The sequence below is a fragment of the Rhinopithecus roxellana genome, chromosome 9, assembly GCF_007565055.1.
Source record: "Rhinopithecus roxellana isolate Shanxi Qingling chromosome 9, ASM756505v1, whole genome shotgun sequence".
Classification (NCBI taxonomy): domain Eukaryota; kingdom Metazoa; phylum Chordata; class Mammalia; order Primates; family Cercopithecidae; genus Rhinopithecus; species Rhinopithecus roxellana.
This window is the reverse complement of record NC_044557.1, coordinates 30,809,441-30,837,194: the sequence shown is the minus strand read 5'-3', so window position 1 is coordinate 30,837,194 and position 27,754 is coordinate 30,809,441. Positions and strand designations below refer to the sequence as shown.

The 27,754-nt window shown below is 39.1% G+C and overlaps 1 protein-coding gene and 1 pseudogene across 3 annotated transcripts in view; one reads left to right on the top strand and one right to left on the bottom strand.

Moving 5' to 3' along the window:
• UBXN2B (UBX domain protein 2B) overlaps nucleotides 1-27,138 on the bottom strand; it is a 38,027-nt gene extending 10,889 nt beyond the window's left edge. The window contains exons 1-6 of one of the 3 annotated variants that reach the window (XR_004059293.1): nucleotides 26,933-27,056; nucleotides 20,607-20,710; nucleotides 6,294-6,444; nucleotides 3,742-3,825; nucleotides 2,508-2,617; nucleotides 2,068-2,158 (exon numbers count right to left, since the gene is read on the bottom strand). Coding sequence is in view for 2 of the 3 variants with exons in the window: in XM_030937910.1 (XP_030793770.1) it covers nucleotides 2,101-2,158; nucleotides 2,508-2,617; nucleotides 3,742-3,825; nucleotides 6,294-6,444; nucleotides 20,607-20,710; nucleotides 26,933-27,016 (591 nt within the window). In the remaining variant the exon portion in view is untranslated. Of the gene's footprint in view, nucleotides 1-1,909; nucleotides 2,159-2,507; nucleotides 2,618-3,741; nucleotides 3,826-6,293; nucleotides 6,445-20,606; nucleotides 20,711-26,932 lie in introns of those variants that run through there. The other 2 variants (XM_030937910.1, XM_030937909.1) reach the window with 2 other exon arrangements.
• Nucleotides 8,722-12,398, top strand: LOC104680723 (annotated as a pseudogene).
• Nucleotides 27,139-27,754: the final 616 nt, after the last annotated feature.

The window sequence follows — 27,754 nt, the reverse complement described above, 5'->3', positions numbered from 1 at the left end:
CCCAGTTTCAAAGATGCTTCCACATCTTCAGGTATATTTAGAACAATGCCCTACTCCTTGGTACCAATTTTCTGTATTAGTCTGTTTGTACTGCTATGAAGGAATACTTGAGGCTGGGTAATTTATAAAGCAAAAAGGTTTATTTTGGCTTATGGTTCTGCAGGCTGTGTAAGTAGCATGGTACCAGATTCTGCTGCTGGTGAAGCCTCAGGGAACTTACAATCATGGTAGAAGGCAAAGGGGGACCTGGTGTATGACACAGCAAGAGTGGAAGCAAGAGATAAAGTGAGGTTCCAGGCTCTTTTAAACCATCAGGTCTCACTTGAACTACCAGAACAAGAACTCATTCATTACCATGAGGATGGCACCAAGCCATTTGTGAGGGATCCACCCCATGATCCAAACACCTCCCACAGGCCCACCCCCAACAGTGGACGTCACATTTCAACATGAGATTTGGGGAGGACAAAACATCTAAACCATCTAAACATCATGGGGTGATTTGAGAGCACTGCTGTCATTTGGTGTCAAGGTAGGGATGTCAGATGCACTGCAACAGGAGATCTGTCTTACATGAGAAAGACTTGTCTTGGGTTCCAAAGAATCATTATGTGCCCTCCAGGGAGTCACGTGGATAATACTGTCTGATCCTAAAACCTAACTCTGTCTCATATACAAGCAAAACACATTTTTTAGGCTATTGTATTAATATACTTCGAAATCTCCAGGAATGTACAACCATGTGAAGTGAGGGAATACTGTACTTTGTTTTGTTTGGACCTTTACCAAGTCCTTGAATGCAAGCTACTTGCAGTAATTAAGCTGACAACCTCATATACTTCATTTTTCTGTTTTTATACCTGTCACATTTACATGGGAAGTGCTAGATTGCACAGAGGTACAAACGAACTGCTTCTTACGTGTGCTGTGTGGTCATATCAGGGCATTTATATATTAAAACATGTATCATTTCACAATAAATTATTTCCTCAATATATTTAAGGTAGAATATTAATTTCTTTTGGAAAATCATATACATAATTATTATCTATGAGTTCTTTGAGGATAGTGTAGATGGTTTTACAAAATATTTCTCATAAAAAGGAGACAATGGGTCTTACATAGCTGAGAACCACTACCTGACATTACTCATTTTCTTTAAGGAGTCTTTTCTAAAACTCTTCTTGATCATAATTTATATTTGCAGATATGGTGTGGCTCAAATTTTAAAATTCTTTTAATATACCACATTTGTTTAAACATTAGCCTACAAAGTTTATGGTTTATTTTCATTTAACAATAAATTAGTTTTTATCTATTTAATAGAACATTCATTCTCAATATGCTGTTTCCACTATCTTGAAATTAGTATCAATTTCTAAAGTTACGTTGGTCTTAGCCAATCAAAACTTCCCCCACCTAGTTGCTCGCAGCTCTTCTCAGTGATTCTGCAGGTCTCCAAGTCCACAGCATTGACTTACACCATTATATCCTGTATTTGCCACCCCCATATAGTGCCTCCTAGGACAGCTTCCCACCTTTCCCAATGACTTCAGCATACTTCTTACAGCATTTGTTGCCTTTGTTTGGTATCCTGACAGTATCTGTATAAAATTTAAATTCAAAATTCATGCTAATTAGTCTTCTAAAATACCTTTCCTTTAGAGTTCCTCTACTACTTCAACTCCAGTGAATTTAACCTCCACTCCATGTCAGCCACTCATCCTGGACATATTTCAACATTTGGAAATGCTCCACCTGCTATTCCTTTATGGAGTATAACCCCATATATATAACTCTGGTTATATACAGTGTAATTCTGATCCTTTCCTACAACTTAATTTCCCAGTTTATGCTCAACTTTATGTCTTTAGCTGTGTATCTACTTAGAAATAACCCCACTTTCAGCTAGTTTAATCGTAACACAGAAAAGCTTTTATCATCATAGCAAAATCATTTGATTCCTCATCCTTTAGCAAGAAGAGCTGGTAAGTTACAATGTTCTTTGGATGGGTCAGAGCACTGAATATCTGAGTTTACTTTCACAAATTGTAACTTCAAACTAACCTTTTGAAATCTTCTGCCAGCAGTAATGCCACATTAAAAGATTTCTAACATAAGTTGCTGAATTTCAGGCATACATGCAATGAGAGTCACCCTGTCAACAGTAAGCAGGACAGTGGCTTAGTGGGTGGGTAGCTACATACTAATTAATTCACTGATTATCACATTAAGATGTTTCTTCATGGAGCTGGGTTCATAGTTTCCTCAGATTTTAAAATGGGCCAATGTCCAATGCCCCGGCCCACAAAGTTAAGAACCAGTGACTTACAGATAGCAGTATATCCTTTATAAAACTTAAGAATACCTACACCCCCAGCAACCACTTATTTAATATATTCCAGGGACTACTTCTTGAAAACCCATAGTGCACTAAAAATTAATAGTCTGTTAAGAAAATAAGTCCCACTCTACGTAACAAATAGAATACAAATAATACATCTTACCCTCTCTTAACAGATTCCAGAAATTGAGCATTTGTTGGTTCATTGTAAGGTCTCAATTCTCCATCATCTAAACTGAAACCATTGCTCCACAGTTTAAGCAAAATCTGAACCTTTTGGGCATAGAAAAAAAAAATGTATATATATTCACATATATATATAAGAATACATCTCCCCCAAACAATTTTAAGTTCCAAATGTGATATTGCAAAATGTATTTACTTAATTTAAAATATGGAGTTATTTCTATTATTCTTTATTCATAGTGGAAGACACTAATGAAACCACACGTATTTGTTTAGCTAGTTTGCATTCAGTTTAACAAACTGACAATGGTTGCAAATACCAAAGGTTCCACAGCTGGACCCTGGCCTTGAAGTACTATTGGTGGATGGCTCACTAGAAAATGAAAGCAATGAGAAGAGCTGTACCCCATGATTCCCACCATTTGCCTTCATCTGCACCCATACTCTTCTTTGCTACAGAGCTTAAATATCCATGCCAAGGGGAACAGAATTTCCAGTGACCCTCCAAGAAACTATAAATGTCTACAATAAAATTAAAACTCCAAAATTTCAAAAGGCCACAGAAACAAAGAATGACTTTAGGTGTTCTACATTTATACCTCACCTCATTTTAGATTATGAAAATATGTCATTTATTATAATAACTATATATTTGTTACTTTTTCTTTTTTTAATTGATTTTTTATTTTAAAGAGCCAGGGTCTCACTATGTTGCCCAGGGTGGTCTTGAACTCCTGGGTTCAAGCAATCTGCCCACCTCAGCCTACCAAAGTGCTAGGATTATAGGCGTAAGCCACTGTGCCTGGCCCAAGTTCATTTTTGTAAACACTTTTTTTTTTGAAAGAGATAGGGTCTGGCTATGTTTTCTGGGCTGGCCTTGAACTTCTGGGCTCAAGTGATCCTCCTACCTCAGCCTCTGGAGTAGTTGGGACTCCAGATGCACATCACCATGCCTGGCTGCAAATTCATATGGACAATGAATCACACATTCTTTCAACAAATAGTTACATATCTCTAAGTGCAAGGCATAATTGTGATACAAAACATAAAAATCGAGACTGAAAACTCACACATCATTGGTCCTTTTAACCCATGTTGTAAAAAGTAACAAAAATATTATATTTTTATTATCAATTCTTATTTTTAAAACCAACAGTTTTAGTAACTAGAAGCAACTATTTATACTTTTTCATTTTGATTATTGTACCTACATCTTGCAGCTGATTTTCTCCATAGATATATTCAGACCGCTTACAAAAGGAATTACCCAATCTGTATCCTCCACCTGTAAATGACTAAAATACATAGCAAATGAGTTAAAATTCACAAAGGATTATTCAGCAAAAAGTTATTATGTGATATGTATTTTAAAGCTACATGAATTCTAATTAGCCAACGTGGCTCATATTGGGGAACCTTCAAGAACCAAAATTACCATAAGACTTGACTAAAAGATAATTTCAAACCATTGACGAATAACGAAATGAAAACCAAAATTTAAGTTTCATTAGAGCAGTGGTTCTCAACAATGGATGTCAAAATTATCATAGAGGCTTTTTTAAAAGACACGTTCCTAGGCATATCCCAAATCTATTGAACCATAATACCCGAAGCCATCAGGTAGTTTAGATAACCTCCCCAAATGATTTTGAAGGAGAAATTCCAGGATGAGAAATGCTACTTACAAGAATGTATGAAATTATACCACAAAAGACACATAACTGTTGGTCTTTAGTATATCAATACTATGTCAGATGATAACAATTATAAAAGCTGTATAGAGGTGGCTCATGCCGGTAATCCCAGCACTTTGGGAGGTAGAGGTGGGCGGATCACGAGGTCAGGAAATCGAGACCATCTGGCTAACACGGTGAAACCCCATCTCTACTAAAAATATACAAAATTAGCCAGGTGTGGTGGCGGGTGCCTGTAATCCCAGCTACTCCAGAGGCTGAGGCAGGAGAATGGCGTGAACCTGGGAGGTGAAGCTTGCAGTGAGCGGAGATTGCACCACTGCACTCCAGCCTGGGCAATAGAGCAAGACCCTGTCTAAAAAAGAAAAAAAAAAAAAAGAAATTTAGAAAGGTACAAAAGCAATTCAATGGAGAAAGGAGTGCCTTTCAAGAATTGATGCTGGAGCAACTGGATATCCATAAGCAAAACAATAAACTCGGGTGTCAACCTCACACCTTATACAAAAAATTCAAATAGATCATAGCTTTAAAAGTAAGGCTGTAACATTTTTCTAGATAACAAGGGAGAAAATATTTGGGACCTACAGTTAAGTGAAAAGTTCTTAGATAATACAGCAAAAGCATGATCCATAAAAGAAAAAAAAAAGGAATAAACTGGACTTTATCCAAGTTTATTTCCTTTGCTTAGTGAAAAACCCTGCTAAGAGGATAAAAATACAAATGACATTCTGAGAGAAAATATTTGCAAACCATTTAACTGACAAAGGACCCATACCTATTAAAATATACAAAGAATTCTCAAAATTCAACAGTAACAAAATAATCCAATTAGAGAATGGGAAAAGTTAATGAAGAGATATTTCCTTGAAAAGAACAATACAGATAATGGCAAGGAAGCACATGAAGAGATGTTCATCCCTAGCCATTAGGAAAATGCAAATTAATATCATTAGTTATTAGAGAAATCAAATAAAACCACAGTGTGTTATCACCACACACCCATCAAAATGGCTAAAATTAAAAATAGTGACAATACCAAATGTTGAAAAGGATGCAGAGAAACTTGCTCTCTCATATATGTGGGAATACAAAATGGCACAACCACTCTGGAAAACAGTCTGGCTGTTTCTTAAACTAAACATACACTTAATGTATGACCTATCAATTGCACTTCTGAGCATTTATCCCAGAGAAATAAAACCACATGTCAGTAAAAAAACCTGTACCCAATTGCTCACAGCAGCTTTATTTCTAACAGTCAAAAGCTGGAAACTAAAATATTCCTCAATAAATGAATGGTTAAACTGTGGTATATCTAGAGCATAAAATGCTACTCAGGAAAAAGGAACAAAGTTGTGATACAAGCAATAACTCTGATAGATCTCAAGGGCATTATGCTGAGTGAAAAAAGCTATTCCAAAAGGTCACATACTGTATGACTCCATTTGTATGACACAGGAGTTTCACCATGTTGGCCACGCTGGTCTTGAACTGTGATCTGCCCACCTTGGCCTCCCAAAGTGCTAGGACTACAGGCATGAGCCACCACACCTGGCCGGTGTAACATTCTTAACATGATAAAATTATAGAGATGAAAACCCAATTGACCGGTATTGGCTAGAGGTTAGGGATGGTAGGAGAGACGGGGTTGGTGTGAGTGCAAATGGGTAGGCTATGAAGAAGAGCTTCAGTTGGGTGATTACACATGTGATAAAAGGACACAGACACAGAGAAATGCCAAATTCCTGGCTTTCATATTATACTATAATCATGTAAAATGTAACCATTGGGGGAAATTAGGTGAAAGGTACATGAAACCTCCCTGTATTCTTTTTGCAAATGCCTGTGACTCTACTAATTATTTCATTATTTCGTAATTAAAAGGTAAATTAAAAAGTTGTTCAGAAATATAAGAAATTGTCTCAACTTTCAATCATCAATAGAAATAATTTTATAAATATGAAACAAATATTTAAAACAAATATACAATTAGAAAAACAATGTTTGCAAATAATATAAAAATGAAAGAGGAGGTAAAATATAAAAACAGTGTATTTAGTTTCACTGACCTTAGATTTATCATCACCTGAAGCTCTTGTGGCTTCATTCAGAGGGACAGCCCCATGTTCCCTTGCCTCTCTGAAAAGTTCATTCACAATTTTCCCAGTTGAAGGTCGAACTATATTTAATCCACTGTATTCATGTTCACTTGAGTAAAACCTTTAAACATTTTAGTTCATCAATAAAAACTTAGGATAACAGACATAAACTAAAGTAAAAAGCTACATACTCTTATGAAAATAAAAGTATTTTATTTAAAAAGAGGCATTCTTGTGACTTCTATGAGAATATTTAATTTTTAAAATGGGATTAAGGAAAAGAATAGGAAACAGATCACATATTTTCTCAATGAGTTTGCAGAGATTGATTCTAAAGGCAAGTTCAGGCTCCAGTGTGGTAACTGGCTTGCCTGCTGATCCCTCAGCCTTCTGTAACTGTTTATCACATACATCTCATTCACGAATTCAGCACTTCTGATGTAGAAGGGAAAGCAGTGTCAACAATCAAAAGATAGTCCCTTCTCCCTAAGAAGGCCACACTCAGTAGAGACCTAGTTAGTGACGAGATCTCTAGCTTTAGACAGTATAAACAGCTAATTCTAAACTAAAGGGTTATCTATAGAGGATTTACTTTTCAGAGATTTCTGGATTTAAAAGAGACCTACTCCCTTATAACCCCCTGTGTTTGTTAAAAGTAAATAACTTAGACTAATTTTTTGGCGACCAATTTCTACTTTGACTCCAACTTCATAAATGGTCCTAGGAAACACAAAAATTACCTTTACATAAGATTAATAACCTACTTTTATCTTTCAAGATTTTTTTCTATCAAGAATATCAGAAACTATAACCAATGAAGTATCACCATGGAGACTTCCAGGGTAAGAAGACAATCAAACCTCATTTGTTAAAATACTTATAACTCTCCAAGTCAGTCCCAAATTCACATTGAACTGACACACAGAACAAAACAACGGGGGAAATTATATCTGCCTTGGAGACTAGGAACGGAATTCACCTTCAAGGCTTTCTCCTAAATTAGAATATATGCAAAACTGAATAAGATAGCTCTCACTTTGCAGTAAAGGAAGGAAAAGATCCATCAGGATGGAGAACAAGAAGACACCAGGAGAACCCTACTAAACCCTACAAACTGCAGAAGGTGGAGTTGGGGCTTCATCCTGCCAGTGCTCTGGAGAAGTACACTGGGTCCAAATTTATCTAGAGCAGGAGCCTGTGGAAGCCTTCCTCCCAAGCTTACACTCAAGGGTCCAGGGTAGCAAGCAAGGTTGAACACTGCCCTAGTTGGCTTTTAAAACAAGCCTTAGTGTTAGAAGCAGATTATTTTAGGTAGCTATGACAAACACAGAAAAGCAAAGCAAAGCAATGCTTCCTGCTGCAGCTGTCTACTGCTGTAACACTCCTCCCCTCTCTGGAGTGCCCTGGAAATGAGGAACGGAAGTCACCTTCAAGGCTTTCCACATCTCTAATCTGGCAAAGTGAATAATCATTCCTTTTTATCTCAGTCTTAGTGAGAAAGACCTTACTGTAAAAATCAGTCATAGCAAATGATTTCCTATCTCCTTTATGGTTAATGGTTTTTATTATTTGAAATCTTTGCCTACTCTAAGGTCATAAAGATATTCTATTTTCTTCCAGAAATTTTATTGCTTTAATTTCTGTATTTAGATCCACAACCCATATGCAACAGACATTTGTAGGTGGTATATGGTAGAGGACAAGAACTGGTTTTCCTCCATATAAATGTCCATTTGTCCCAGTACCACATAATGAAATTCTGTCCCTCACTGCTTTGCAGTGTCATAAATCAAGTTGCTATTTATGTGTGTCTGTGATTCTGAGTTCTCTTATTTTGGTCCATGGTCTACTGTCAGTTCTTACTCTCTTAACTATTGCAGCTTTACAATAAGTCTTTGTATCCAGCAGTGTAAGTCCTCAACTTTAATTCTTCATGAATATTTGGGGCAACGATATTTACTGATTGCTGAAGTAATTCTCTATACTCATTCAAACTAACTTATTAAATATAAATGAAAAGGAATAAAAGATGCCTAGTACAGAATTGGTACTTAGCTGGGCCTTAAAAGGACTTAGGACATTAGGACTTAGATAAGCACAGAAGGGACAAAATTTTAGGAATGAAGAACAGGTACACAGGAGGAAAAAATCAAAATGACCAGAGGAATCAGAAAAAGAACCAGAGTCTTTCATAGTTTTCTTTGTATGCAATTACGTCATTGCACATAATGAGCTTTATTTTATTTATTTCCAATCTGTATACTTTCGTTTTTCTCATCTCATTGTGCTGACTAAAACCTCCAGTACAAGTTGAATGAAAATGGTGATGGGGTTACCCACTGATAATGTTCCCAACTTCAGAAGAGTTGGGCGGTTTCAATCTTTTTAGCTCCTAATGATGACTACCCAAACCTTAAACATATTGACTGTGACTGGTGCCCACATTTCCCATGCATTTACTCCCTGTGGTAAGATTTTTGCTCCCATTTTGCTACTGAATCTCAAGGTTTGCTACTGAATTCTCAAAGGTTCTGAGTTATCTTCTCATTGCCAAACACAAAAGACTTTCCTCAGTTATTACCCACTTTCTGAAACATTTGATCCTTCTGAGCCTATCCTTCTTCTCCCTTCCATCGTTTCATAGTTGAACTCTCTCCTGGACTTTCATCATACCAGAATTGCTTGTTTCTTTGCCCAGTGGGATCCAACATCTCCTTCTCTATTTTACTGAAGTTCTTCCTGAAGTTCTTCCTGAAGTTCTTCCTCCTCCTCTTACATAAATATGCCTATATCCTTGACTTCAATTCCCCTCTATTTAAGCTCATTTGATCATCAAAATATTTATCCACCGCCAAAGATAACCTCTTCTATACAGATGACTCTCAAATATATGCTTTTACCACTCACTTATGGTCCAGTGTTGAATTTAAAAGCACCTGCCAGATAGTTCTACTTTAATCAAGTTCATCTCCAAAACTGAAGCTATTTCCACACATAAGCCCTCCCATTAACAATCATACTTTTTCTTGTATCCCAAATTTAAAACATTTAAGTTTTCTCTCTTTCCCACTGGCTTACTCCCTATATCCCATGTCATTACATTTCTATAATATCCCATTACATTACATATTTTCTATGAAAATATCCTGCATTAATTTCACCCTTTTCTCTCCATTCCACTGACACTACCTCAATCCAAAATTTATTTATATATTTTTTGAGACAACATATGGCTCTACTGCCCAGGCTGGAGTGCAGTGGCGTGATCTTGGCTCACTACAACTTCCACTTCCTGGACTCAAGCTATCCTGCCACCTCAGCCTCCCAAGTAGTTGGGACTACAGGTGTGCACCACCACACCTGGCTATTTTTTGTAGAGATGGGGTTTAAGCCCTGTTGCCCAGGCTGGTCTTGAACTCGTGAGCTCAAACGATGTGCACTGCTTCAGCCTCCCTAAGTGCTGAGATGATAGGCATGAGCCACCGTCCTTGGCCTTGAATCCAAAATTGTTTACCTCATTCCTTAGTTTACCTCAATTGTTTCTGTCTTGATTTCTTTCCCTCTTTATCCTGTTCTCCCCATCATCATTAACTTTATATAGTATTGCCAGTCCTATTTTCCTAAATGAATAGTAATAGCTAACATTTATCAAGGGATGACTATGTGTTTAGTTAACCCTCCTAACAATGGTATTATTCCTATTTTACAGGTAAGAAAACTAAGACTGAAGAAGTTTAAATAACTTGCCAATTGGCAAAACCTTATTAGAAGACAGAGAAAAAAAAAATTACAGGGAGGAGGAGCGAGTCAGCCCAGGGGTCGGCTGCAGTCTCCAGGATCCCCAGGCTTGGAGTGAGGTCTGTGCACAGCCGGCTGGCTCTGTCCCACGTCTGGTCCTGAGCGGGTCTCCCTCGGGCCAGCCTGATGTGACCGAGCCCAGCAGAGCCTGAGCAAGGAGTGGGTCCATCACAGAGCCGGAGGGCAGGAGGAACACAACATCGCAAAGATGGTTTCACTCAAGTATCACTGGGGTGGAGGCAGAAAACCTACTGTTGACAAGAGGAGCTGATGGCAGTTTTTTCGCAAGGGCTAGTAAAAGTAACCCTGGAGACTACACACTTTCTGTTAGAAGAAATGGAGCTGTCACCCACATCAAGATTCAGAACACTGGGTCAGGCGCGTTGGCTCATGCCTGTAATCCCAGCACTTTGGGAGGCCAAGGCGGGCGGATCACAAGGTCAGGAGATCAAGACCATCCTGGCTAACATGGTGAAACCCTGTCTGTATTAAAAATACAAAAAATTAGCTGGGCGTGGTGGCAGGCGCCTGTAGTTCCAGCTACTCAGGAGGCTGAGGCAGGAGAATAGCATGAACCTGGGAGGCGGAGCTTACAGTGAGCTGAGATTGTGTCACTGCACTCCAGCCTGGGCGACAGAGCGAGACTCCGTCTCAAAAATAAATCAATGAACAAACAAATAAATAAAAAGATTCAGAACACTGGTGATTTCCATGACCTGTATGGAGGGGAGAAATTTGCCACTTTGGCTGAGTTGGTCCAGTATTACATAGAACATCACAGGCAATTAAAAAAGAAGAATGGAGATGTTATTGAGCTTAAATATCCTCTGAACTGTGCAGATCCTACCTCTGAAAGGTGGTCTCATGCACACCTCTCTGGGAAAGAAGAGAAATTATTAACTGAAAAAGGAAAACATGGTTGTTTTCTTGTACGAGAGAGCCAGAGCCACCTTGGAGATTTTGTTCTCTCTGTGTGCACCGGTGATGACAAAGGGGAGAGCAATAACGGCAAGACTAAAGTGACCCATGTTATGATCTGCTGTCAGGAACTGAAATACGATGTTGGTGGAGGACAATGGTTTGATTCTTTGACAGATGTTGTAGCCCCTTACCACGACTCGTATACATACAGATGTTGTAGCCCTTTACCACAACTCGTATAAACGCTGCTGAAATAGAAAGCAGAGTTTGAGAACTAAGCAAATTAGCTGAGACCACAGATAAAGTCAAACAAGGCTTTTGAGAAGAATTTGAGACACTACAACAACAGGAATGCAAACTTCTCTACAGCCAAAAGAGGGTCAAAGGCAAGAAGACAAAAACAAAAACAGATATAAAAACATCCTGCCCTTTGATCATACAAGGATTGTTCTACACGATGGTGATCCCAATGAGCCTGTTTCAGGACATCAATGCAAATATCATCACGCCTGAATTTGAAACTAAGTGTAACAATTCAAAGCCCACAAAGAGTTACATTGCCACACAAGGCTGCCTGCAAAACATGGTGAACGACTTTTGGTGGACGGTGTTCCAAGAAAACTCCCGAGTGATTGTCATGACAATGAAAGAAGTGGAGAGAGGAAAGAGTAAATGTGTCAAATACTTGCCTGATGAGTATGCTCTAAAAGAATATGGCATCGTGCGTGTTAGGAACGTTAAAAAAAAGCGCCGCTCATGAATATACGCTAAGAGAACTTAAACTTTCAAAGGCTGGACAGGGGAATATGGAGAGAACGGTCTGGCAATACCACTTTCGGACCTAGGCAGACCACGGAGTGCCCATTGACCCTGGCAGCATGCTAGACTTCCTGGAGGAGGTGCACCATAAGCGGGAGAGCATCATGGATGCAGGGCTGGTCGTGGTGTACTGCAGTGCTGGAATTGGCTGGACAGGGACATACATTGTGATTGATATTCTAATTGACATCATCAGAGAGGAAGGTGTTGACTGCGACATTGACGTTCCCAAAACCATCCAGATGGTGCGGTCTCAGAGGTCAGGGATGGTCCAGACAGAAGCACAGTACCGATTTATCTATATGGCGGTCCAGCATTATATTGAAACACTACAGCGCAGGATTGAAGAGCAGAAAAGCAAGAAGAAAGGGCACGAATATACAAATAATTAAGTATTCTCTAGCAGACCAGACGAGTGGAGATCAGAGCCCCCTTCCACCTTGTACTCCAATGCCACGCTGTGGAAAAATGAGAGAAGACAGCACTAGAGTCCATGAAAACATGGGCCTGATGCAACAGCAGAAGAGTTTCAGATGAGAAAACCTGCCAAAACTTCAGCACAGAAATAGATGTGGACTTCCACCCTCTCCCTAAAAAGATCAAACTTTCGCAAGAAAGTTTATGTGAAGACCGAATTTGGATTTGGAAGGCTTGTATTGTGGTTGACTACCTTTTGTTAAGCAAAATTTGAAACCATTTAAAGATCACTGTATTTTAACTCAACGATACCTGCTTCCCAATTACTCATTTCCTCAGACAAGAAGAAATCATCTCCACAATGTAGACAACATTTTATAGAATTTTGTTTTAAATTGAGGAAGCAGTCAAATTGTGTGCTATATTCACATAATTTCAAATTCTATTCAAATTAGAATTACTAGATTCAAATTCTAGTAATAGGCTTTTTTTTCCTTTTTATAACCTTAACCAGTTTAATTTTTTTTCCCTCATTGTGGGGGATAAGAAGAAATGACTTGGGAAAATTAAGTAACAATGTCCTAGAAAAGTGAGAACAATCTCATTTACCATCATGTATCCAATAGTGGATAATTCATTTTGATGGCTTATATTTTTGGCCAAATGAGAATTAAGCCAGTGCCTGAGACTGTCAGAAGTTGACTGGGCTACCTTTGCATTGGCATTAAAGAGTCATAGAAAAAGAATCATGGATATTTATGAATTAAGAGGTGTGGCTTTTTTTTTTTTCCCAGTCGACGACCAATTATAGTTAGGCTGTTGACTGAGAAAGTTGTGGTGGAAAAACGTTTGCCATATTTTCTTTGCATTTGAGTAACTGTCTTCTACTTAGAAAAAAGGTATCTATGAATAACCAGTGTTTTTGGTTGTCAAATGTTGCTGACAAACTTACCCTAAAACTTCAGTGTCTTAAAAAAAAAAACCCACTCCCGGCCGGGCGCAGTGGCTCACGCCTGTATCCCAGCACTTTGGGAGGCTCAGGCGTGTGGATCACGAGGTCAGGAGATCAAGACCATCCTGGTAAACACGGTGAAACCCTGTCTCTACTAAAAATAGAAAAAATTAGCTGGGCGCCTGTAGTCCTAGCTACTCAGGAGGCTGAGGCAGGAGAATGGCATGAACCCAGGAGGCAGAGCTTGCAGCGAGCTGAGATCACGCCACTGCACTCTGGCCTGGGTGACAGTGCGAGACTCTGTGTCAAAAACAAAAAAAACTGCACCCCCAACTGTTTTCAATCTGGGTTCAGCTCAGCTGGGCTGTTCTTCTGCCAACCTGTAGGCCGCCACTCATGTGGTCAGCAGGTTGGCGCAGAGACTGGGATGGCTGGGCTTCTCTCTCTGCCTGCAGTCCTGAGTCTCTCCTTCTTCGTGTAGTATCTTTCAGTGGCCTGGCTGGCAGGTAGCTAGACCTCTGACATGCAGCTCAGAGCTCCCAAGAGCTCAAAAGCGGAAGTGGCCAGGCCTTCTGAAGACTGAAGTCCAGAATTGTCGCAGCTTCCCTTTTACTGCCCTCTATTGATGATAAAGATGACGATGATTTTTTCTAATCAGAAGAGAGCTGGAGTATGCCCTCTACTTACTAAACAAGTCACATGCCCAGCCCAGATTCAAAAAAAGAGTGTGAAGTGGAGGTGCAGTTAATTGGGGGGCCACTAGTCTAACAGATAGTCACAACCAGTGACACGGAAAACCAAGGATATTAGCAAAAGTAGAAGCTGCTAGTGACCCTGGGAAGCCAAAGCTGCTTACAGTAGCTGAGACAAGCTGAAAGTCAGACTGAGAAATAAAGCTTCAGGAAGCTTCCTGAATGATTTCTGCCAATCCTGAGCCTATTTTTGGAACCAGCACTTGTAGAAACTGATCTTGTGAGGATGGATGTGTTTAGGGACACAGGGCTTTTGAGAGTAGCACCATCCACTGGGGCACCCCCAGACTTGCGAAATGTGACTCTTTCTTGATGCCACTGGTTTTTAGTCAGGCCACAGTGAGAAGGAACAGCCCTAACAGGCCTCCAGCAAGGTTGAAAGAGCTCATTTTTGTTTTACCCAAATGGTAAGATTTGCGAATGTTCCACCTTAAGTGCCTTCTTCAAAGACATCCCTCTTTGCCTCATATGTTGAATCATCATTCAGTGCGGATATTTCAATGAAAGTATCATTGGTTGATTTTTGTGACAGTAATAAAATGCTATGGCATCTTTGCCGTGAAGTTATGGTCTCCTTGGATTCTTCTGACTTTGGCTCCTGAAAGGAAGGCCTAGATCCAGCCCTGGTAGTAGTTCCTTTCTGAGGTCTCTCAGTCTCTTAAGACTCTGAGTTAGTTTGGCTGCTATTCTCACTGACAAAATGTGTATCAGCCCCTACCCCCGCACCCCAATATTCACTGAACTTTGAATTGCTTCAGAACACAGGTGTGGCCTAAAGGTATTCCCTTATTAGGGAAATGTCATGACTGCTGTCTTCCAGTCAAACTTGTAAAGAAAAAGACTCCAGTTCAGTACTTGCAGCAAGAAGCTTGAATCCTGTTCTTTTCATTGCATTGTGACACTGACTCATTCTCCATTTTGCTTTGGTTTTGTTTCGACTTGACTTTGCGGGTAAAGTCCTTCACCAGTACACAAGAGTTTGATTGTACAAATATATCTCCTGCATTAACATCTCTGCCTGCTGCTTAAGATCAGTTGCTTTTATACTCAGAATGGAAATACTGATCTTGGCCAGCTTTGTTTGTTATATTGATTTCATTTAGATTTCCCTCCACAAGGTCAGCAAACTATCATGTTCTTATGTAAACTCAGGCCAAGGCCAGAGTTATCATAGTCCCTAGGTTGCTAAGGCTTATCATGTGTTTGGTAAAAGGTGATTGCAAGTTCTCAGATGAGGTTACTTTACATGGGATGGCATCAGGCAGGCAGGCTGGGATGATGGAGAAAGCTCAAGGTGCAGGTTTAAAAAAGGTTGTGGAAATTAAAGTTCCAAAGAGGTGGTTTCTGAAGAAGTCAAGACAGCCCAGGGCCAGAGCAGTCAGTGATGGGTGAATCAGGTTATTTGGAAAGTCGGTGTGACAAATACATAGATGCCGTCTACTTCTAGGTAGCTGGTAGGTATTAAATATGCACAATATTCCAGAGCTCACTGAGGATTTTAAAATTATAAGCATAGGATTTTATATTTTGGGGTAAAAGAGTTATCTGGCACAAGGTATTGGGGTTTAAAAAAAAGACATTTCACAGTCTTAATAACTTTAAAAAAAAAAAAACAAACTAAAAGGCGCTTCATGTCTAGTGTGTGGCCCTCCTGAAACTTACAGTCATCTCTCCCACTGAAGTCAAGGTCTTTTCAAATGTGGTTAAATGGGGATGAGAAAACATGTAGGACTTTCTTGGTGTGTGTGCACTCTTTAAAGAGCCCAGTTGCTTCAGGGAAACAGTCATGAAAATGGTCAAGACAGTTTTTAGAGGTTATTTTATTGGGGATTTTAAGAACTAAGAATGTCTTGAGTTATTTTTAGTACAGGGGGATGTGGAAAGGTTTGCAACTGTGTTTTGTTGCAGCTTAGTATCCGTAAGGGAAACTTAGACTGTAGACATAACTACAAAGCCAGTGCAGTCTTTATTTTCCGTATGTTGCTGGGGGAATCAAGTTTTACATATAGCAAGCACATGGCCTCCCTGATGTCAGAATGCCTTTGTTAGGATCTGTATTTGCCCTTAATTTTGTTGAAATATTTTTTCCTTCTTCCTCTTAAAAAGTTCCAAAATATAGTTTATTGTATCTTTCATTAAAAATTTGTTCCTTTTTCACTACAGGCAGTTCACACAAGGCAAAAACTATTGAACAGTTGGTTTTAGTGGGTCGTGTAACTTTGCTGTATATCAAACTAATTTTGACAGTTTTTATCCTAAGCCTCAAATCATGTAATTAATAATTTGCCTGTTTATGACCTAATTGTGATTCTTTTATTAATAAAAGCTAATGGGAAAGGAATCCCTGATTAAGCTGATGACTAGACCTACAATTAATTTTCCTGCAGTATATGAAGTACTGTACCAGAGTATTAAAAGATATGTGATATTTTATTAATAAATCTATCCTTTAAAAGGAATACGTTTTAGGATATTATCATTTTGGTTTTTTTGTTTTTTTTTTTTTTTGAGACGGAGTCTTGCTCTGTCGCCCAGGCTGGAGTGCAGTGGCCAGATCTCAGCTCACTGCAAGCTCCGCCTCCCAGGTTTACGCCATTCTCCTGCCTCAGCCTCCCGAGTAGCTGGGACTACAGGCACCCGCCACCTCGCCCGGCTAGTTTTTTGTATTTTTTAGTAGAGACGGGGTTTCACCGTGTTAGCCAGGATGGTCTCGATCTCCTGACCTCGTGATCCGCCCGTCTCGGCCTCCCAAAGTGCTGGGATTACAGGCTTGAGCCACCGCGCCCGGCCGGATATTATCATTTTGAAGTGAATCATGTAAATGTTGATAATATGCTGTTTATTATACATTTAGTGTTTCAAGAGATTCACTTAATTGCCTTTTTGCCTACGTATATTATGTAGCCTATCTGCAACTGTTTTTAAAAAAATGACATTAAAAGAATACTTTATGCAGAGAAACATTAGTGGATGTTAATTGTCTCCCCACCTGTATTTATTGGTGTCAGAGCAACGGCTTTGCTAGTTGCAAAGCTGTATTATCAGAGTAAAAGTGTATTTGTAAACTGTATGGGAACTAAAAATTAGGAATAAAACCATTTTCTTTTTTTTTTTTTTTTTTTTTTTTTTTTTTGAGACGGAGTCTCGCTCTGTCACCCAAGCTGGAGTGCACTGGCCAAATCTCAGCTCACTGCAAGCTCCGCCTCCCGGGTTCACGCCATTCTCCTGCCTCAGCCTCCCGAGTAGCTGGGACTACAGGCGCCCGCCACCTCGCCCGGCTAGTTTTTTGTATTTTCTAGTAGAGACGGGGTTTCACCGTGTTAGCCAGGATGGTCTCGATCTCCTGACCTTGTGATCCGCCCGCCTCGGCCTCCCAAAGTGCTGGGATTACAGGCTTGAGCCACCGCGCCCGGCCTAAACCATTTTCTTATATGAAAACAAAAAAAATTATAACTGAGATATGTCTATCTCAAGTCAAAGCCTTTAACACACTGTACTATAGTTTTGTTGTTAAATTTTTATTAAAGAGGAACTGACTTTCCACTGCCTTCTACACAGCTGCAACTTATCTTCTTGGTCTTCAAGGTTGTATCCAGAACTGGCTACATAATTTGTGGCACCCAGTGCAAAGTGAAAATGCAAGTTCCCTTCTTCAAAACCAATTAAGAATTTCAAAACAGTAACAGCAAAGCATTACTCCAAGCACAGGGCCCTTCTAAGCATGGGGCCTTGTGCAGTAGCACAGGTCACGTGCCTATGAAAGCCTCCCTGGCTGCACCCCCATCTATCCAACCTTATTTGCTACTAAGCTACTAAAGTTCTGCTGGTTCCTTTTCTGGTTCCTCTGGTCATTTTAACTATGTGACTCTCTGTTCCTGGAATTTTGTCCCTTATCTTCTGTGCTTATCTAACTCCTAGTATCTTAAATCCTCTTAAGGCCCAGCTAAGTATCAACTCTGTGCTAGGCATCTTATCCACTTTATTTCATTTAATTCTCAAAGCGATACTACTATATAATGACTTGTAGAGGACATATATAAGTTCTGATTGTGATATGTAACTTTTCATGAATGAATATGTCAAAACAGGCATCAGACTGTATCCTAAGAGTCTTTCTGTAGATTACGTAACTCCTCTTGTAAATTAAAAACACAGACAATCTTATGTCCAGAGTTTCAGATAATGAAACTATCTTGGCTTAAAGTGACAATGAGACAATAACTGTTTTGATTTCAAATATAGACCAAAGGAGGTGGACCATGAAAATAAGCACTGTTTTCTGTACCAAATAGATCCGTAGAAATACAGTGAAACTGGGAAAATTTCGATATTGAATATGAAATCAAAGGAAGTGTACACTTAGCATTAGAAAAAAATCATACTTAGAAAAAAAGATTGCAAACAATTTGCTATACATTGTATTATAAACAGATTCAACACGGTTTACATCTCAACCTATATATTTTAAGGAAGCTCAGTTCTTTTGATAGATAAATTATCCTAGAGATCAAATGTGAGGCACAAAATCCTTAAAAACTGGATTACTGAATTATACCTATTAATTATGACATTGTTTCAGACAGCATAAAAGAAAACCCTTTACTGAAATATCTTAGTGATTATATTTGAATAGCAAGGAAAATATTAATACAGCAATCTTATGATAAGAACTTGAATATTAATTCATTCAATTTATGTTCAAACTGGGGAAACAGTGGCCAAATGGTGAGTAAAATGTAAGTACACAGATATATATTAAGTACTTTCAAGACTTGGGAGAACATACAAATTAAAGAAGCAGCTAAAAACACAGTATTTTGTATGTATAAAGAATTAAATGAAAGAATAGGATGTTCAAACAGTGTCAAGATACCAACCTGCTGATTACAAAGGACAAACAGGTCAGCACCTTAACCAAATGAACATATCACTAATGGTGGAAAATCCTGAAATTATGACCCCTGTTGTCATGTAATAAATAGCAGACTATATCACTTATCTAGCATCCTTGACAGAAACTCTAATAAAAATCGAATCATGAGGAAACAGTGATCTAGGATGTTAGAAATTTTATAAGACAGCTGCATAATCTAAAATTTATTATGTTGACTTTTTTAGAGAGTCTAGGCCAGCTGTCTTATAAAATTTCTAACATTCTAGATAAACAACAATAAAAAGGTGCGGGGAATTCTCTGCATTCAGAAATTCAAAACAGGAATAATTAAATGCAATGCAATGTCCTTGGTTGAATCCGAAATCCAAAGAAAAAGCTATAAGAGATATCTGACTACAGACTATACATTAAATGGCATCATAGAATTACTATTCATTTTTTTTTTTTGAGACAGAGTCCTCCTCCATCATTGAGGCTGGAGTACAGTGGCACCATCTCGGCTCTCTGCAACTTCTGCCTCCTAAGTTCAGGTGATTCCTGTGCCTCAGCCTCCCGAGTAGCTGGAATTACAGCCCCGCATCACCATGCCCAGCTAATTTCTGTATTTTTAGGAGAGATGGAGTTTTGCCATGTTGGCCAGGCTGGTCTTGAACTCCTGACCTCAAGTGATCTGCTCACCTTGGCCTCCCAAAGTGCTGGGATTACGGGCATAAGTCAACACTCCCCGTCTCGATTATTATTAATTTTGTAAGGTGTACTGTGTTATCAATTTTTTAAGTGTGTGCTTCTTAGGAGCCGCATGCTGAAGTATCTAGAAGTGAAGTGTCATGATGGCTACAATTTCCTTTCAAATAGTTGAGTAAAAAGAGAGAGAATACAGGTGTACACAAGTTCAATGTAACATTTTAACAACTTGATGAATACAGGTGAAGTAAACACAGTATTTACTAGTCTTGATTTTTGATGAATTGAAAACTTATAAAATGGACTTTCTGAGAATAAGATATAATGGGAAAACTGACGTTTCTTTCCCAGGGATGATACTTACAGTACTAAAAAGATGTAAATGAAAATATTCCTGGCAACAAGAAAACTCACAGCAATAAAATACACCTGATTCTCATCTCTTAAATCTTCATAGTTGGTTGTTTTTATACTTCAGGGATTTTAATAACAACAAATACTATTTAGGATGTCACGCACTGGAGGAATCATCACCCAAAGGAGGAAGAGACAGACTTCAAAAATCACAGATTCTTAAATGGAGGACAAAGGACCAGCAGAGGCTCCATGGAGTGGCTTCAAGAAACACACAAACTCTTAAAAACGAATGACAAACTTGTACATGAAAGTTGTTTTGAGAGGAGAATTCTACAGCTTTCATCAGACCCTTAATGAGTCCCACAACTCAAAAAATATTAAAGAACCACTGTGCCCAAGAAAAACAGTATTCAGGATATAATTTCATATGATACCTACCAAAATATTAGGTATTTTAAGGTAATTTTTCCGTAAGTTTCTTTTAGCTTTCTGATTGTAAAAGTTCTTAAAATAGTAACTAAATGATAATAATCTTTTCTTTTTTATCCAAATCTGCCTTGCCCTTGGAATAATAATTTTAAAAAATTACTGAAGAAACCTTGAAAAAGGCCATTTAAAACAATTTGAAGTTAGTAAAATTTAGGAAAGAATTGTAATTTCTTTTTACAACAAAACAAAATAAAACTTACCGTTGAGGTGGTGTCCGTGGGCTCTTGAAGACTGCAGCTTTAGGTCTATTAGACTTGGAAGATTTGCACTTCACTTCATCTTCATACAATTCTGCCAAGGCCAACTACATAATAACAGGCTTGTTACAAAGTATAACACCAGGAATAACCTCTTAACTACAACTAGAAGTTATGTATAGAACATTAACTTAAAATTGAGTGGTAAAGACTTTTCATGAAAAAACCTGCTGCTTCAGATGATTCCTTTCTGAGATAAACTTACCGCATCTCATTTTATGGAACTAACCAAAATGCCACATCTATTAGAATAACTTTAAGTTATAATAATTACTTGATTATTTTCAATTAACTATTCAACAGTGTCAAAATCTGTTTTAGGTAACAAACCATTTTCAAATTTAAACCTAAAATTCAGGTGCAATTCTTTTAAGAATTCCTGAAGATATTCACACTAATGTCAGCTTCTTTCATCAGATCTCATAAAATAGTTTCATTCAGCTATTCAAGTTTTCAAACTCCAAGCACATAAAACAACTTCAGAAGTATTCTATTTAAAAGTCTACCAAACATATATATTTCAACCTGTTTAGGAAAACAAGTTTCTGAACAATACAAGACTATAAATTTTTTTTTTTTTTTTTTTTTTTTTTTTTTTTTTTTTTTTTTTTTTTGAGACGGAGTCTCGCTCTGTCGCCCAGGCTGGAGTGCAGTGGCCGGATCTCAGCTCACTGCAAGCTCCGCCTCCCGGGTTCAAGCCATTCTCCCGCCTCAGCCTCCCAAGTAGCTGGGGCTACAGGCGCCCGCCACGTTTTTTTTGTATTTTTTAGTAGAGACGGGGTTTCACGGTGTTAGCCAGGATGGTCTCGATCTCCTGACCTCGTGATCCGCCCGTCTCGGCCTCCCAAAGTGCTGGGATTACAGGCTTGAGCCACCGCGCCCGGCCACGACTATAAATTTTATATGGTTTATATACCATTTAGAAAGTAATATTACCGGCCGGGCGCGGTGGCTCAAGCCTGTAATCCCAGCACTTTGGGAGGCCGAGACGGGCGGATCACGAGGTCAGGAGATCGAGACCATCCTGGCTAACACCGTGAAACCCCGTCTCTACTAAAAAATACAAAAAACTAGCCAGGCGTGGTGGCGGGCGCCTGTAGTCCCAGCTACTTGGGAGGCTGAGGCAGGAGAATGGCGTCAACCCGGGAGGCGGAGCTTGCAGTGAGCTGAGATCCCGCCATTGCACTCCAACCTGGGCGATAGAGTGAGATTCCATCTCAAAAAAAAAAAAAAAAAAAAAAGAAAGTAATATTACCAAATTATACATTCTAGATATCGGCTGGATAGTTTATTTCAAAATGAAATAAAACTATATTTGTTCTTGAAATGGAATTTTAAAAAGTAATATAATATTTCAGTATTGTATAGAATTTTTTCTGACTTTTGACATCTTTGGATAACTCAACAACCTTCCTTAATGATCCTGTGGCTATTCAATTATAATTGGCATTACCATAATCTCTTTTTTTTTTTTTTTTAAAAAAAAACAAACCAAAACCAAAAAAAAAAAAAACAGATTAAAATGCTCCTTTTAGACACATAAATGATATGAAAACTACCTCCAAGAAGAAAAGGGCATTGGGGCAACATTAATTCTTTAAAAATTCTCTTAGTCAACTTTTAAAATATACACAAATAAAACAAAATGAAAGACTTCTAATTTTTTCCCCCTACCCTCTCACATTCAGTAATATTCATATTTGTACCAGATTTGCTAGAAATCTGAATCATAAAAGTGTTTGGTAATCTAAAAGGACTGAATTTAAATCCTAACTTAGGCACTTACTGTGTGATCTTGGGCAAATTATTTAATTTCTCTCAGCCTTAGTTACCACATCTTCAAATGCCTATAAAAAATCACCACAGAGTCATTTGAAGGATTAAATAATGTATGGAAAGCACAAAGCACGTGTTCCATCACTAGAAGATATTATTCTTAAGTGTTTGGCAATGATTTTATCAGTATTTCCTTTTCCCCAAGATTTTTTTTTTCTTCCCACAGTGTTGTATCTCCTTATGGTCCTTTATTACCCCATCCCCTCCAAAAAAACAAAACAAAAAACAAACAAATGACACAAGAGAGACAGACAGACATGCACATACAAAGTCTGATGACTAGGGACAAAACTTTTCAGAAATTTTACCTCCCTGAAATTTCTTTAAAGTAGTAGTATTTTATGGATTTCCTTCTGAGTTGATTATGTCAGCTTTATGTATTACTTTTATGATACTCCTATTCTCATCAATAAAAATGTCATCTGTATTTCAAAGGCCCATTTCAGCTCTCCTTCACAAAACCTTTTCTAATTTTCTTAATATCTTTTTTCAAATACTCATAGCATGTGAAACCCCAATGACATTCATATTAAGCATTATGTTGCCATTACTTGTGTACCCCACGTTGAATTATATAAAGAACATAATATAAACAAATCAGAAATAGATATAGACAGATTGATTTTAAATTGGGGTTATATTTGCTATATGTTTTTTGCTTTAACAAGATTTGAATAAATACTTCCAATCAAATAACAATTTTCTTTAGTGACATAAATTAAAAAAGCAAAAATGCCTCTGACCCCATGGAATGTGGAACATACATTAACAAAAGAGGAATATGAGGAAAATGGTATTGAAGAGTCTACTTGGCTGAAAGATCCTACTTATTAATAGTACATCATTAAAAACTTAGAAGAAAATGAGTGGTATTTAGAGGGAGTTGATGCCATATGGCATCATATGGCATAAGTTCATTAGTAAATACTACAAAGAAATTTAATTTATATTATTTAACATAGCAAACGATACTACATCAAAAAAGGAAATGATAATTTAAATTGATAAATATTAATTGAAGTACTGGTCAAAACTAACACAACAACAAAATCTCAAAATGTTATTAAGAAAATGTTTCAATAATATGTAGAGGATAAACTATGTAAGTAAAGTATTGATAATCTTTCCTCCAGAATTTGAAATGTGAAGAACTTGAAACCTGAAAGCAAAGGAATTGGGTGAGAAAATCAAGTATATAGCATTAAAAGTACTGGAATTCTCAGCCTTAGAGTAACCAATTCTAGAAGCCGTAATAAATGATTATTATACAGACACCTGGGACCTTGTAGGAAATGCATATGCTTAAATCCTACTCTAGAACCAGTGACTCATACTCTGGGGTAGGGCCCAGCAATCTTTGACAAGCCTTCCCAGGTCATAGACGCACACTAGAGAATCAACAATACAGAATAGGCCGGGCGCGGTGGCTCAAGCCTGTAATCCCAGCACTTTGGGAGGCCGAGACGGGCGGATCACGAGGTCAGGAGATCGAGACCATCCTGGCTAATACGGTGAAACCCCGTCTCTACTAAAAAATACAAAAAACTAGCCGGGCGACGAGGCGGACGCCTGTAGTCCCAGCTACTCGGGAGGCTGAGACAGGAGAATGGCGTGAACCCGGGAGGCGGAGCTTGCAGTGAGCTGAGAGCCGGCCACTGCACTCCAGCCTGGGCGGCAGAGCAAGACTCCGTCTCAAAAAAAAAAAAAAACAATACAGAATAATGATATTCAATAGGATTAGGGTCCTTGTGGCAACAGTTATCAGGCATTTTAATTCTTCTCCTTTATAGTGCCCACTATTGAGTCCATCCTAACAAATCCAATCCTAACCCTAGTAATACTGAAGTTATCCCTGTTCTTACTCCCTACCCGTCCAATCTATATAGAAACACATAATATGTGGAGCAAAACTGGGACACAGTATACAACTAAATACCTTAATGAACTTGTGTGTGGATGGGCTGAGGGACACCAGAAGAGAAAGCAATTCAGAAATACTATCTAACACTGATGAGGTTTTGGGCTTAGTTTTGCCACTAACAGTCCCACCCCTAACTTTCCCACTGACCATTTCCTTATTTGAGGTGGATGAAGGGAGCTATGAAAATCTACTCTGATATGCAAAAAAAGAGTTACGAGTGTGCAGTTTGTAACTTGGGGGCTCCCAAGGCTGGGAAGCCTTTTGGGAAGCAACTATGTAGCTTTTCTCTGGTGGTACCTGGAACACTCCCTCCTGATTTAGATGCTGAGAAACCCTACACTGTATGGCAGCTAAGATACACTTACTTAGGGGTAATTCTGCTTGTTCCAATTAGTAATATGTTGCCCCTTTACTCACTCTGAAAGACTCTTACAGCAAGCTGTTAGAGAAGTAAGAAATATCTACTGAAAGCTGCACGAACTGGGTAACTTTTAAGATAAGCACGTCTAGATTAACCGTAACAAGATAATCTATAAATAATCAATATCCAAGATACCATTTGGGAAGAACATTATTTAATTCTTTTAAACTTTTGATACATACTTTATTTCTTGATATGTCATCCCTTTGGCTGTTTTCAAGTTTCTTTGCAAGTTCTTCACATTCATATTAAGTTCTAAAGGAAAGATTATCAATACTTAGATACTGTACTTGATACACCAAATCACATTCATAAAGAAATCAGTTATCTTCCTACTGTCCTAACCTACCAGAAGTAGGCAGAAGATGAAAAAAAAAATCCCCATCATAACTTAGGGTGGAAACGAAGGCATTCTCACAATTAGCAACATCTACCAGAGTATCTCCAAACATTAATCATACTTTGATCCACTGGATTAAGTCTGCAAATAATTTGCCAAGAATCAGGTGGTCATTAACCAAGCTGTTCTCACTTTTCATATAAAAAGAAGAAATGGATTTAAATTAGGGAAAGGACATTAAGTTACACACTGCATTAACTTTAATGATATTAGAAGTGACTAGTCAGGGAAAGTTATAGCATCTTTCTCCTTTGAGGAAAAAGGAACCAAATATTTGCCCAGCAACAACTTGACCAGGATAATGTAGGAATTTGGCATAGGCCCTTTACAACATTATTTAATCCTTACACCACCACCAGCACCCTGACCCTCCTCAGTTTACAAATGAAGACATACGAGGATCAGACAGGTTAAGACTTTTCTCCTAAGTTCACAAAACTACTAAGGAGCAGGACTAAGAGGCAAACCAAAATTGGTGGGACTACTAACTCCATGCTGCCTCTCAGAGATGTGGGTTTATAATAGGAAAGATGAGGTACACAATAGCTTCCTAACCCTTGATACCGTTTACTACTACTGAACCAACTATGTGAGCTGGAACTATTCTACATTGAGTTCACCTCCTAAACTTACACTGATCTCTGCAGTCTCCAAATTCTTCGTTTTATGCACTGCTTATTTTGGCACCCAATCATACTCCATCTTAAAATATTATGCTAAATGTATTCATATCCTATTTCTCCAAAGAAATCTGTAGGTTTCCAAAAGGTAGAAATGTCTTTTACACTTACATAGCCATCAATAGAGCTCAGCACCGACTAAGGATGTGATGTCCTTATTTCCACATTCCCAAAGCCCAGCAGTATGTTACAATGGATGGTGGTTTGTTCATATTAGAATGAAGTGTGGTTGTAAAGTAATACAGTAAAACTGTTCTACCAAAATTCTCCTTAGTATCTCCTTACTGATATTTACTTGTTAAATTTTTATCAATAATCTTATAATGAGACACAAAAAAGCCGAAAATGAGAAAAGTGGCGTTAGTATCTGATAAAACGGGATTTGGTGCACTAGTATTTAGCTAACTAATACTAGTGTCCTACACAACATTACGAAGTTTTATTTCCCTGTTTTTTGTGTGCAATGTTTTAAAGACCATAGCTTTGACAACTAGGCTGTATGGGCATAGCGTGCATCGCTTTCCTTCACCCCTTTAAAAGAAAAAGCCACCTGATAAAATGGAACCATTTTTATATTTAAGTAAGCAAGTCAGAAATAGCATCCAAGACAAAAAAGAACAAATCACGTATCATTACTGTTCAGGTGACTGCCCACTTCCCTGCGGCCACAGCAACATTTCTTCTGGAGTAAGTCTCAAGAAGGAAGCATCAACCCGTGAACCAACCAACTGACCCGCAAAATGTCACTCTAAACGAATAGCTATTTTTACATCGTACTTGGGGTGGAAGGGAGACGAAGCACCAGCGCTGGAGGCTCGAGCACTTGTGTCCACGACCATCACAGTGCTAAGCGCCGACGTCGGGAGACCGGCCCGGGATCACGATTCCATCCCCAGACTGGGTCAGCGAAAGGCTCCGCCGAGGCCAGAGGCGGCCTCCGACTCGCACCCGCCCGCGCCATCACCAGCCCGCATCCACCGCAACGCTCACTCCACGAGCTGCTCGCCTCACCTGCAAATCCCGCGCGCTCGGAGGCCGCGGTCCGGAAGACCTCCTTTCCTTCTCGCCGGGGTCGGGGCGGCCGCCTTCCGCCATCTTCCGCTGGCTAGCGGAGCCAGCTGCGGACGCACCTCCCGCAACTTCCGGAGCTGGTTGCCTGGCAACCGCAGGAGGGGCGGAGACGTGCAAGGTGCATGCGCGTCCCCGCTACCCGAACCCCCGCCCCCATTTCCGGTGCTGACCCACCCGTTGGGTTTTCCTTTTTCCATTAAAGTAAGTTGGCCAGGGGATTTCTCCGCAGGGAAACCTCTGTTAAGTTTTGTGTTGCTCCTGCTACCCGCCTAAAGGCACTGTAGGCCGCCCTAGAGGGCAGCGTAGACTTGCAGGTTCATTTAGCTCAACAATGAAAACATCCTCTGGATTTTTCTTCTGATGAAAAATTGCAACCTCTCCTTCTAGTCTTGGTCAGATTCTGTCATCTTTCCCATCAAGGATTGGATGGTACATCGTCAGCACAGCGTGAATTGGCACTGAGAGTGGAAAACACTGTAAAAAGTGCCTGGAATAATTTGTTAAAAGCAGAACTCTGCCGGGCGCGGTGGTTCATGCCTGTAATCCCAGTACTTTGGGAGGCCCAGGCGGACGAGGTCAGGAGATGGAGACCATCCTGGCCAACGTGGTGAAATCCTGTCACTACTAAAAAAAAAAAAAAAAAAAAAAAAACCTACGTAAATTAGCTGGGCGTGGCAGCGCGTGCCTGTAGTCCCAGCTACTTGGGAGGCTGAGGCAGGAGAATCGCTTGAACCAGGGAGTCAGAGGCTGCAGTAAGCCGAG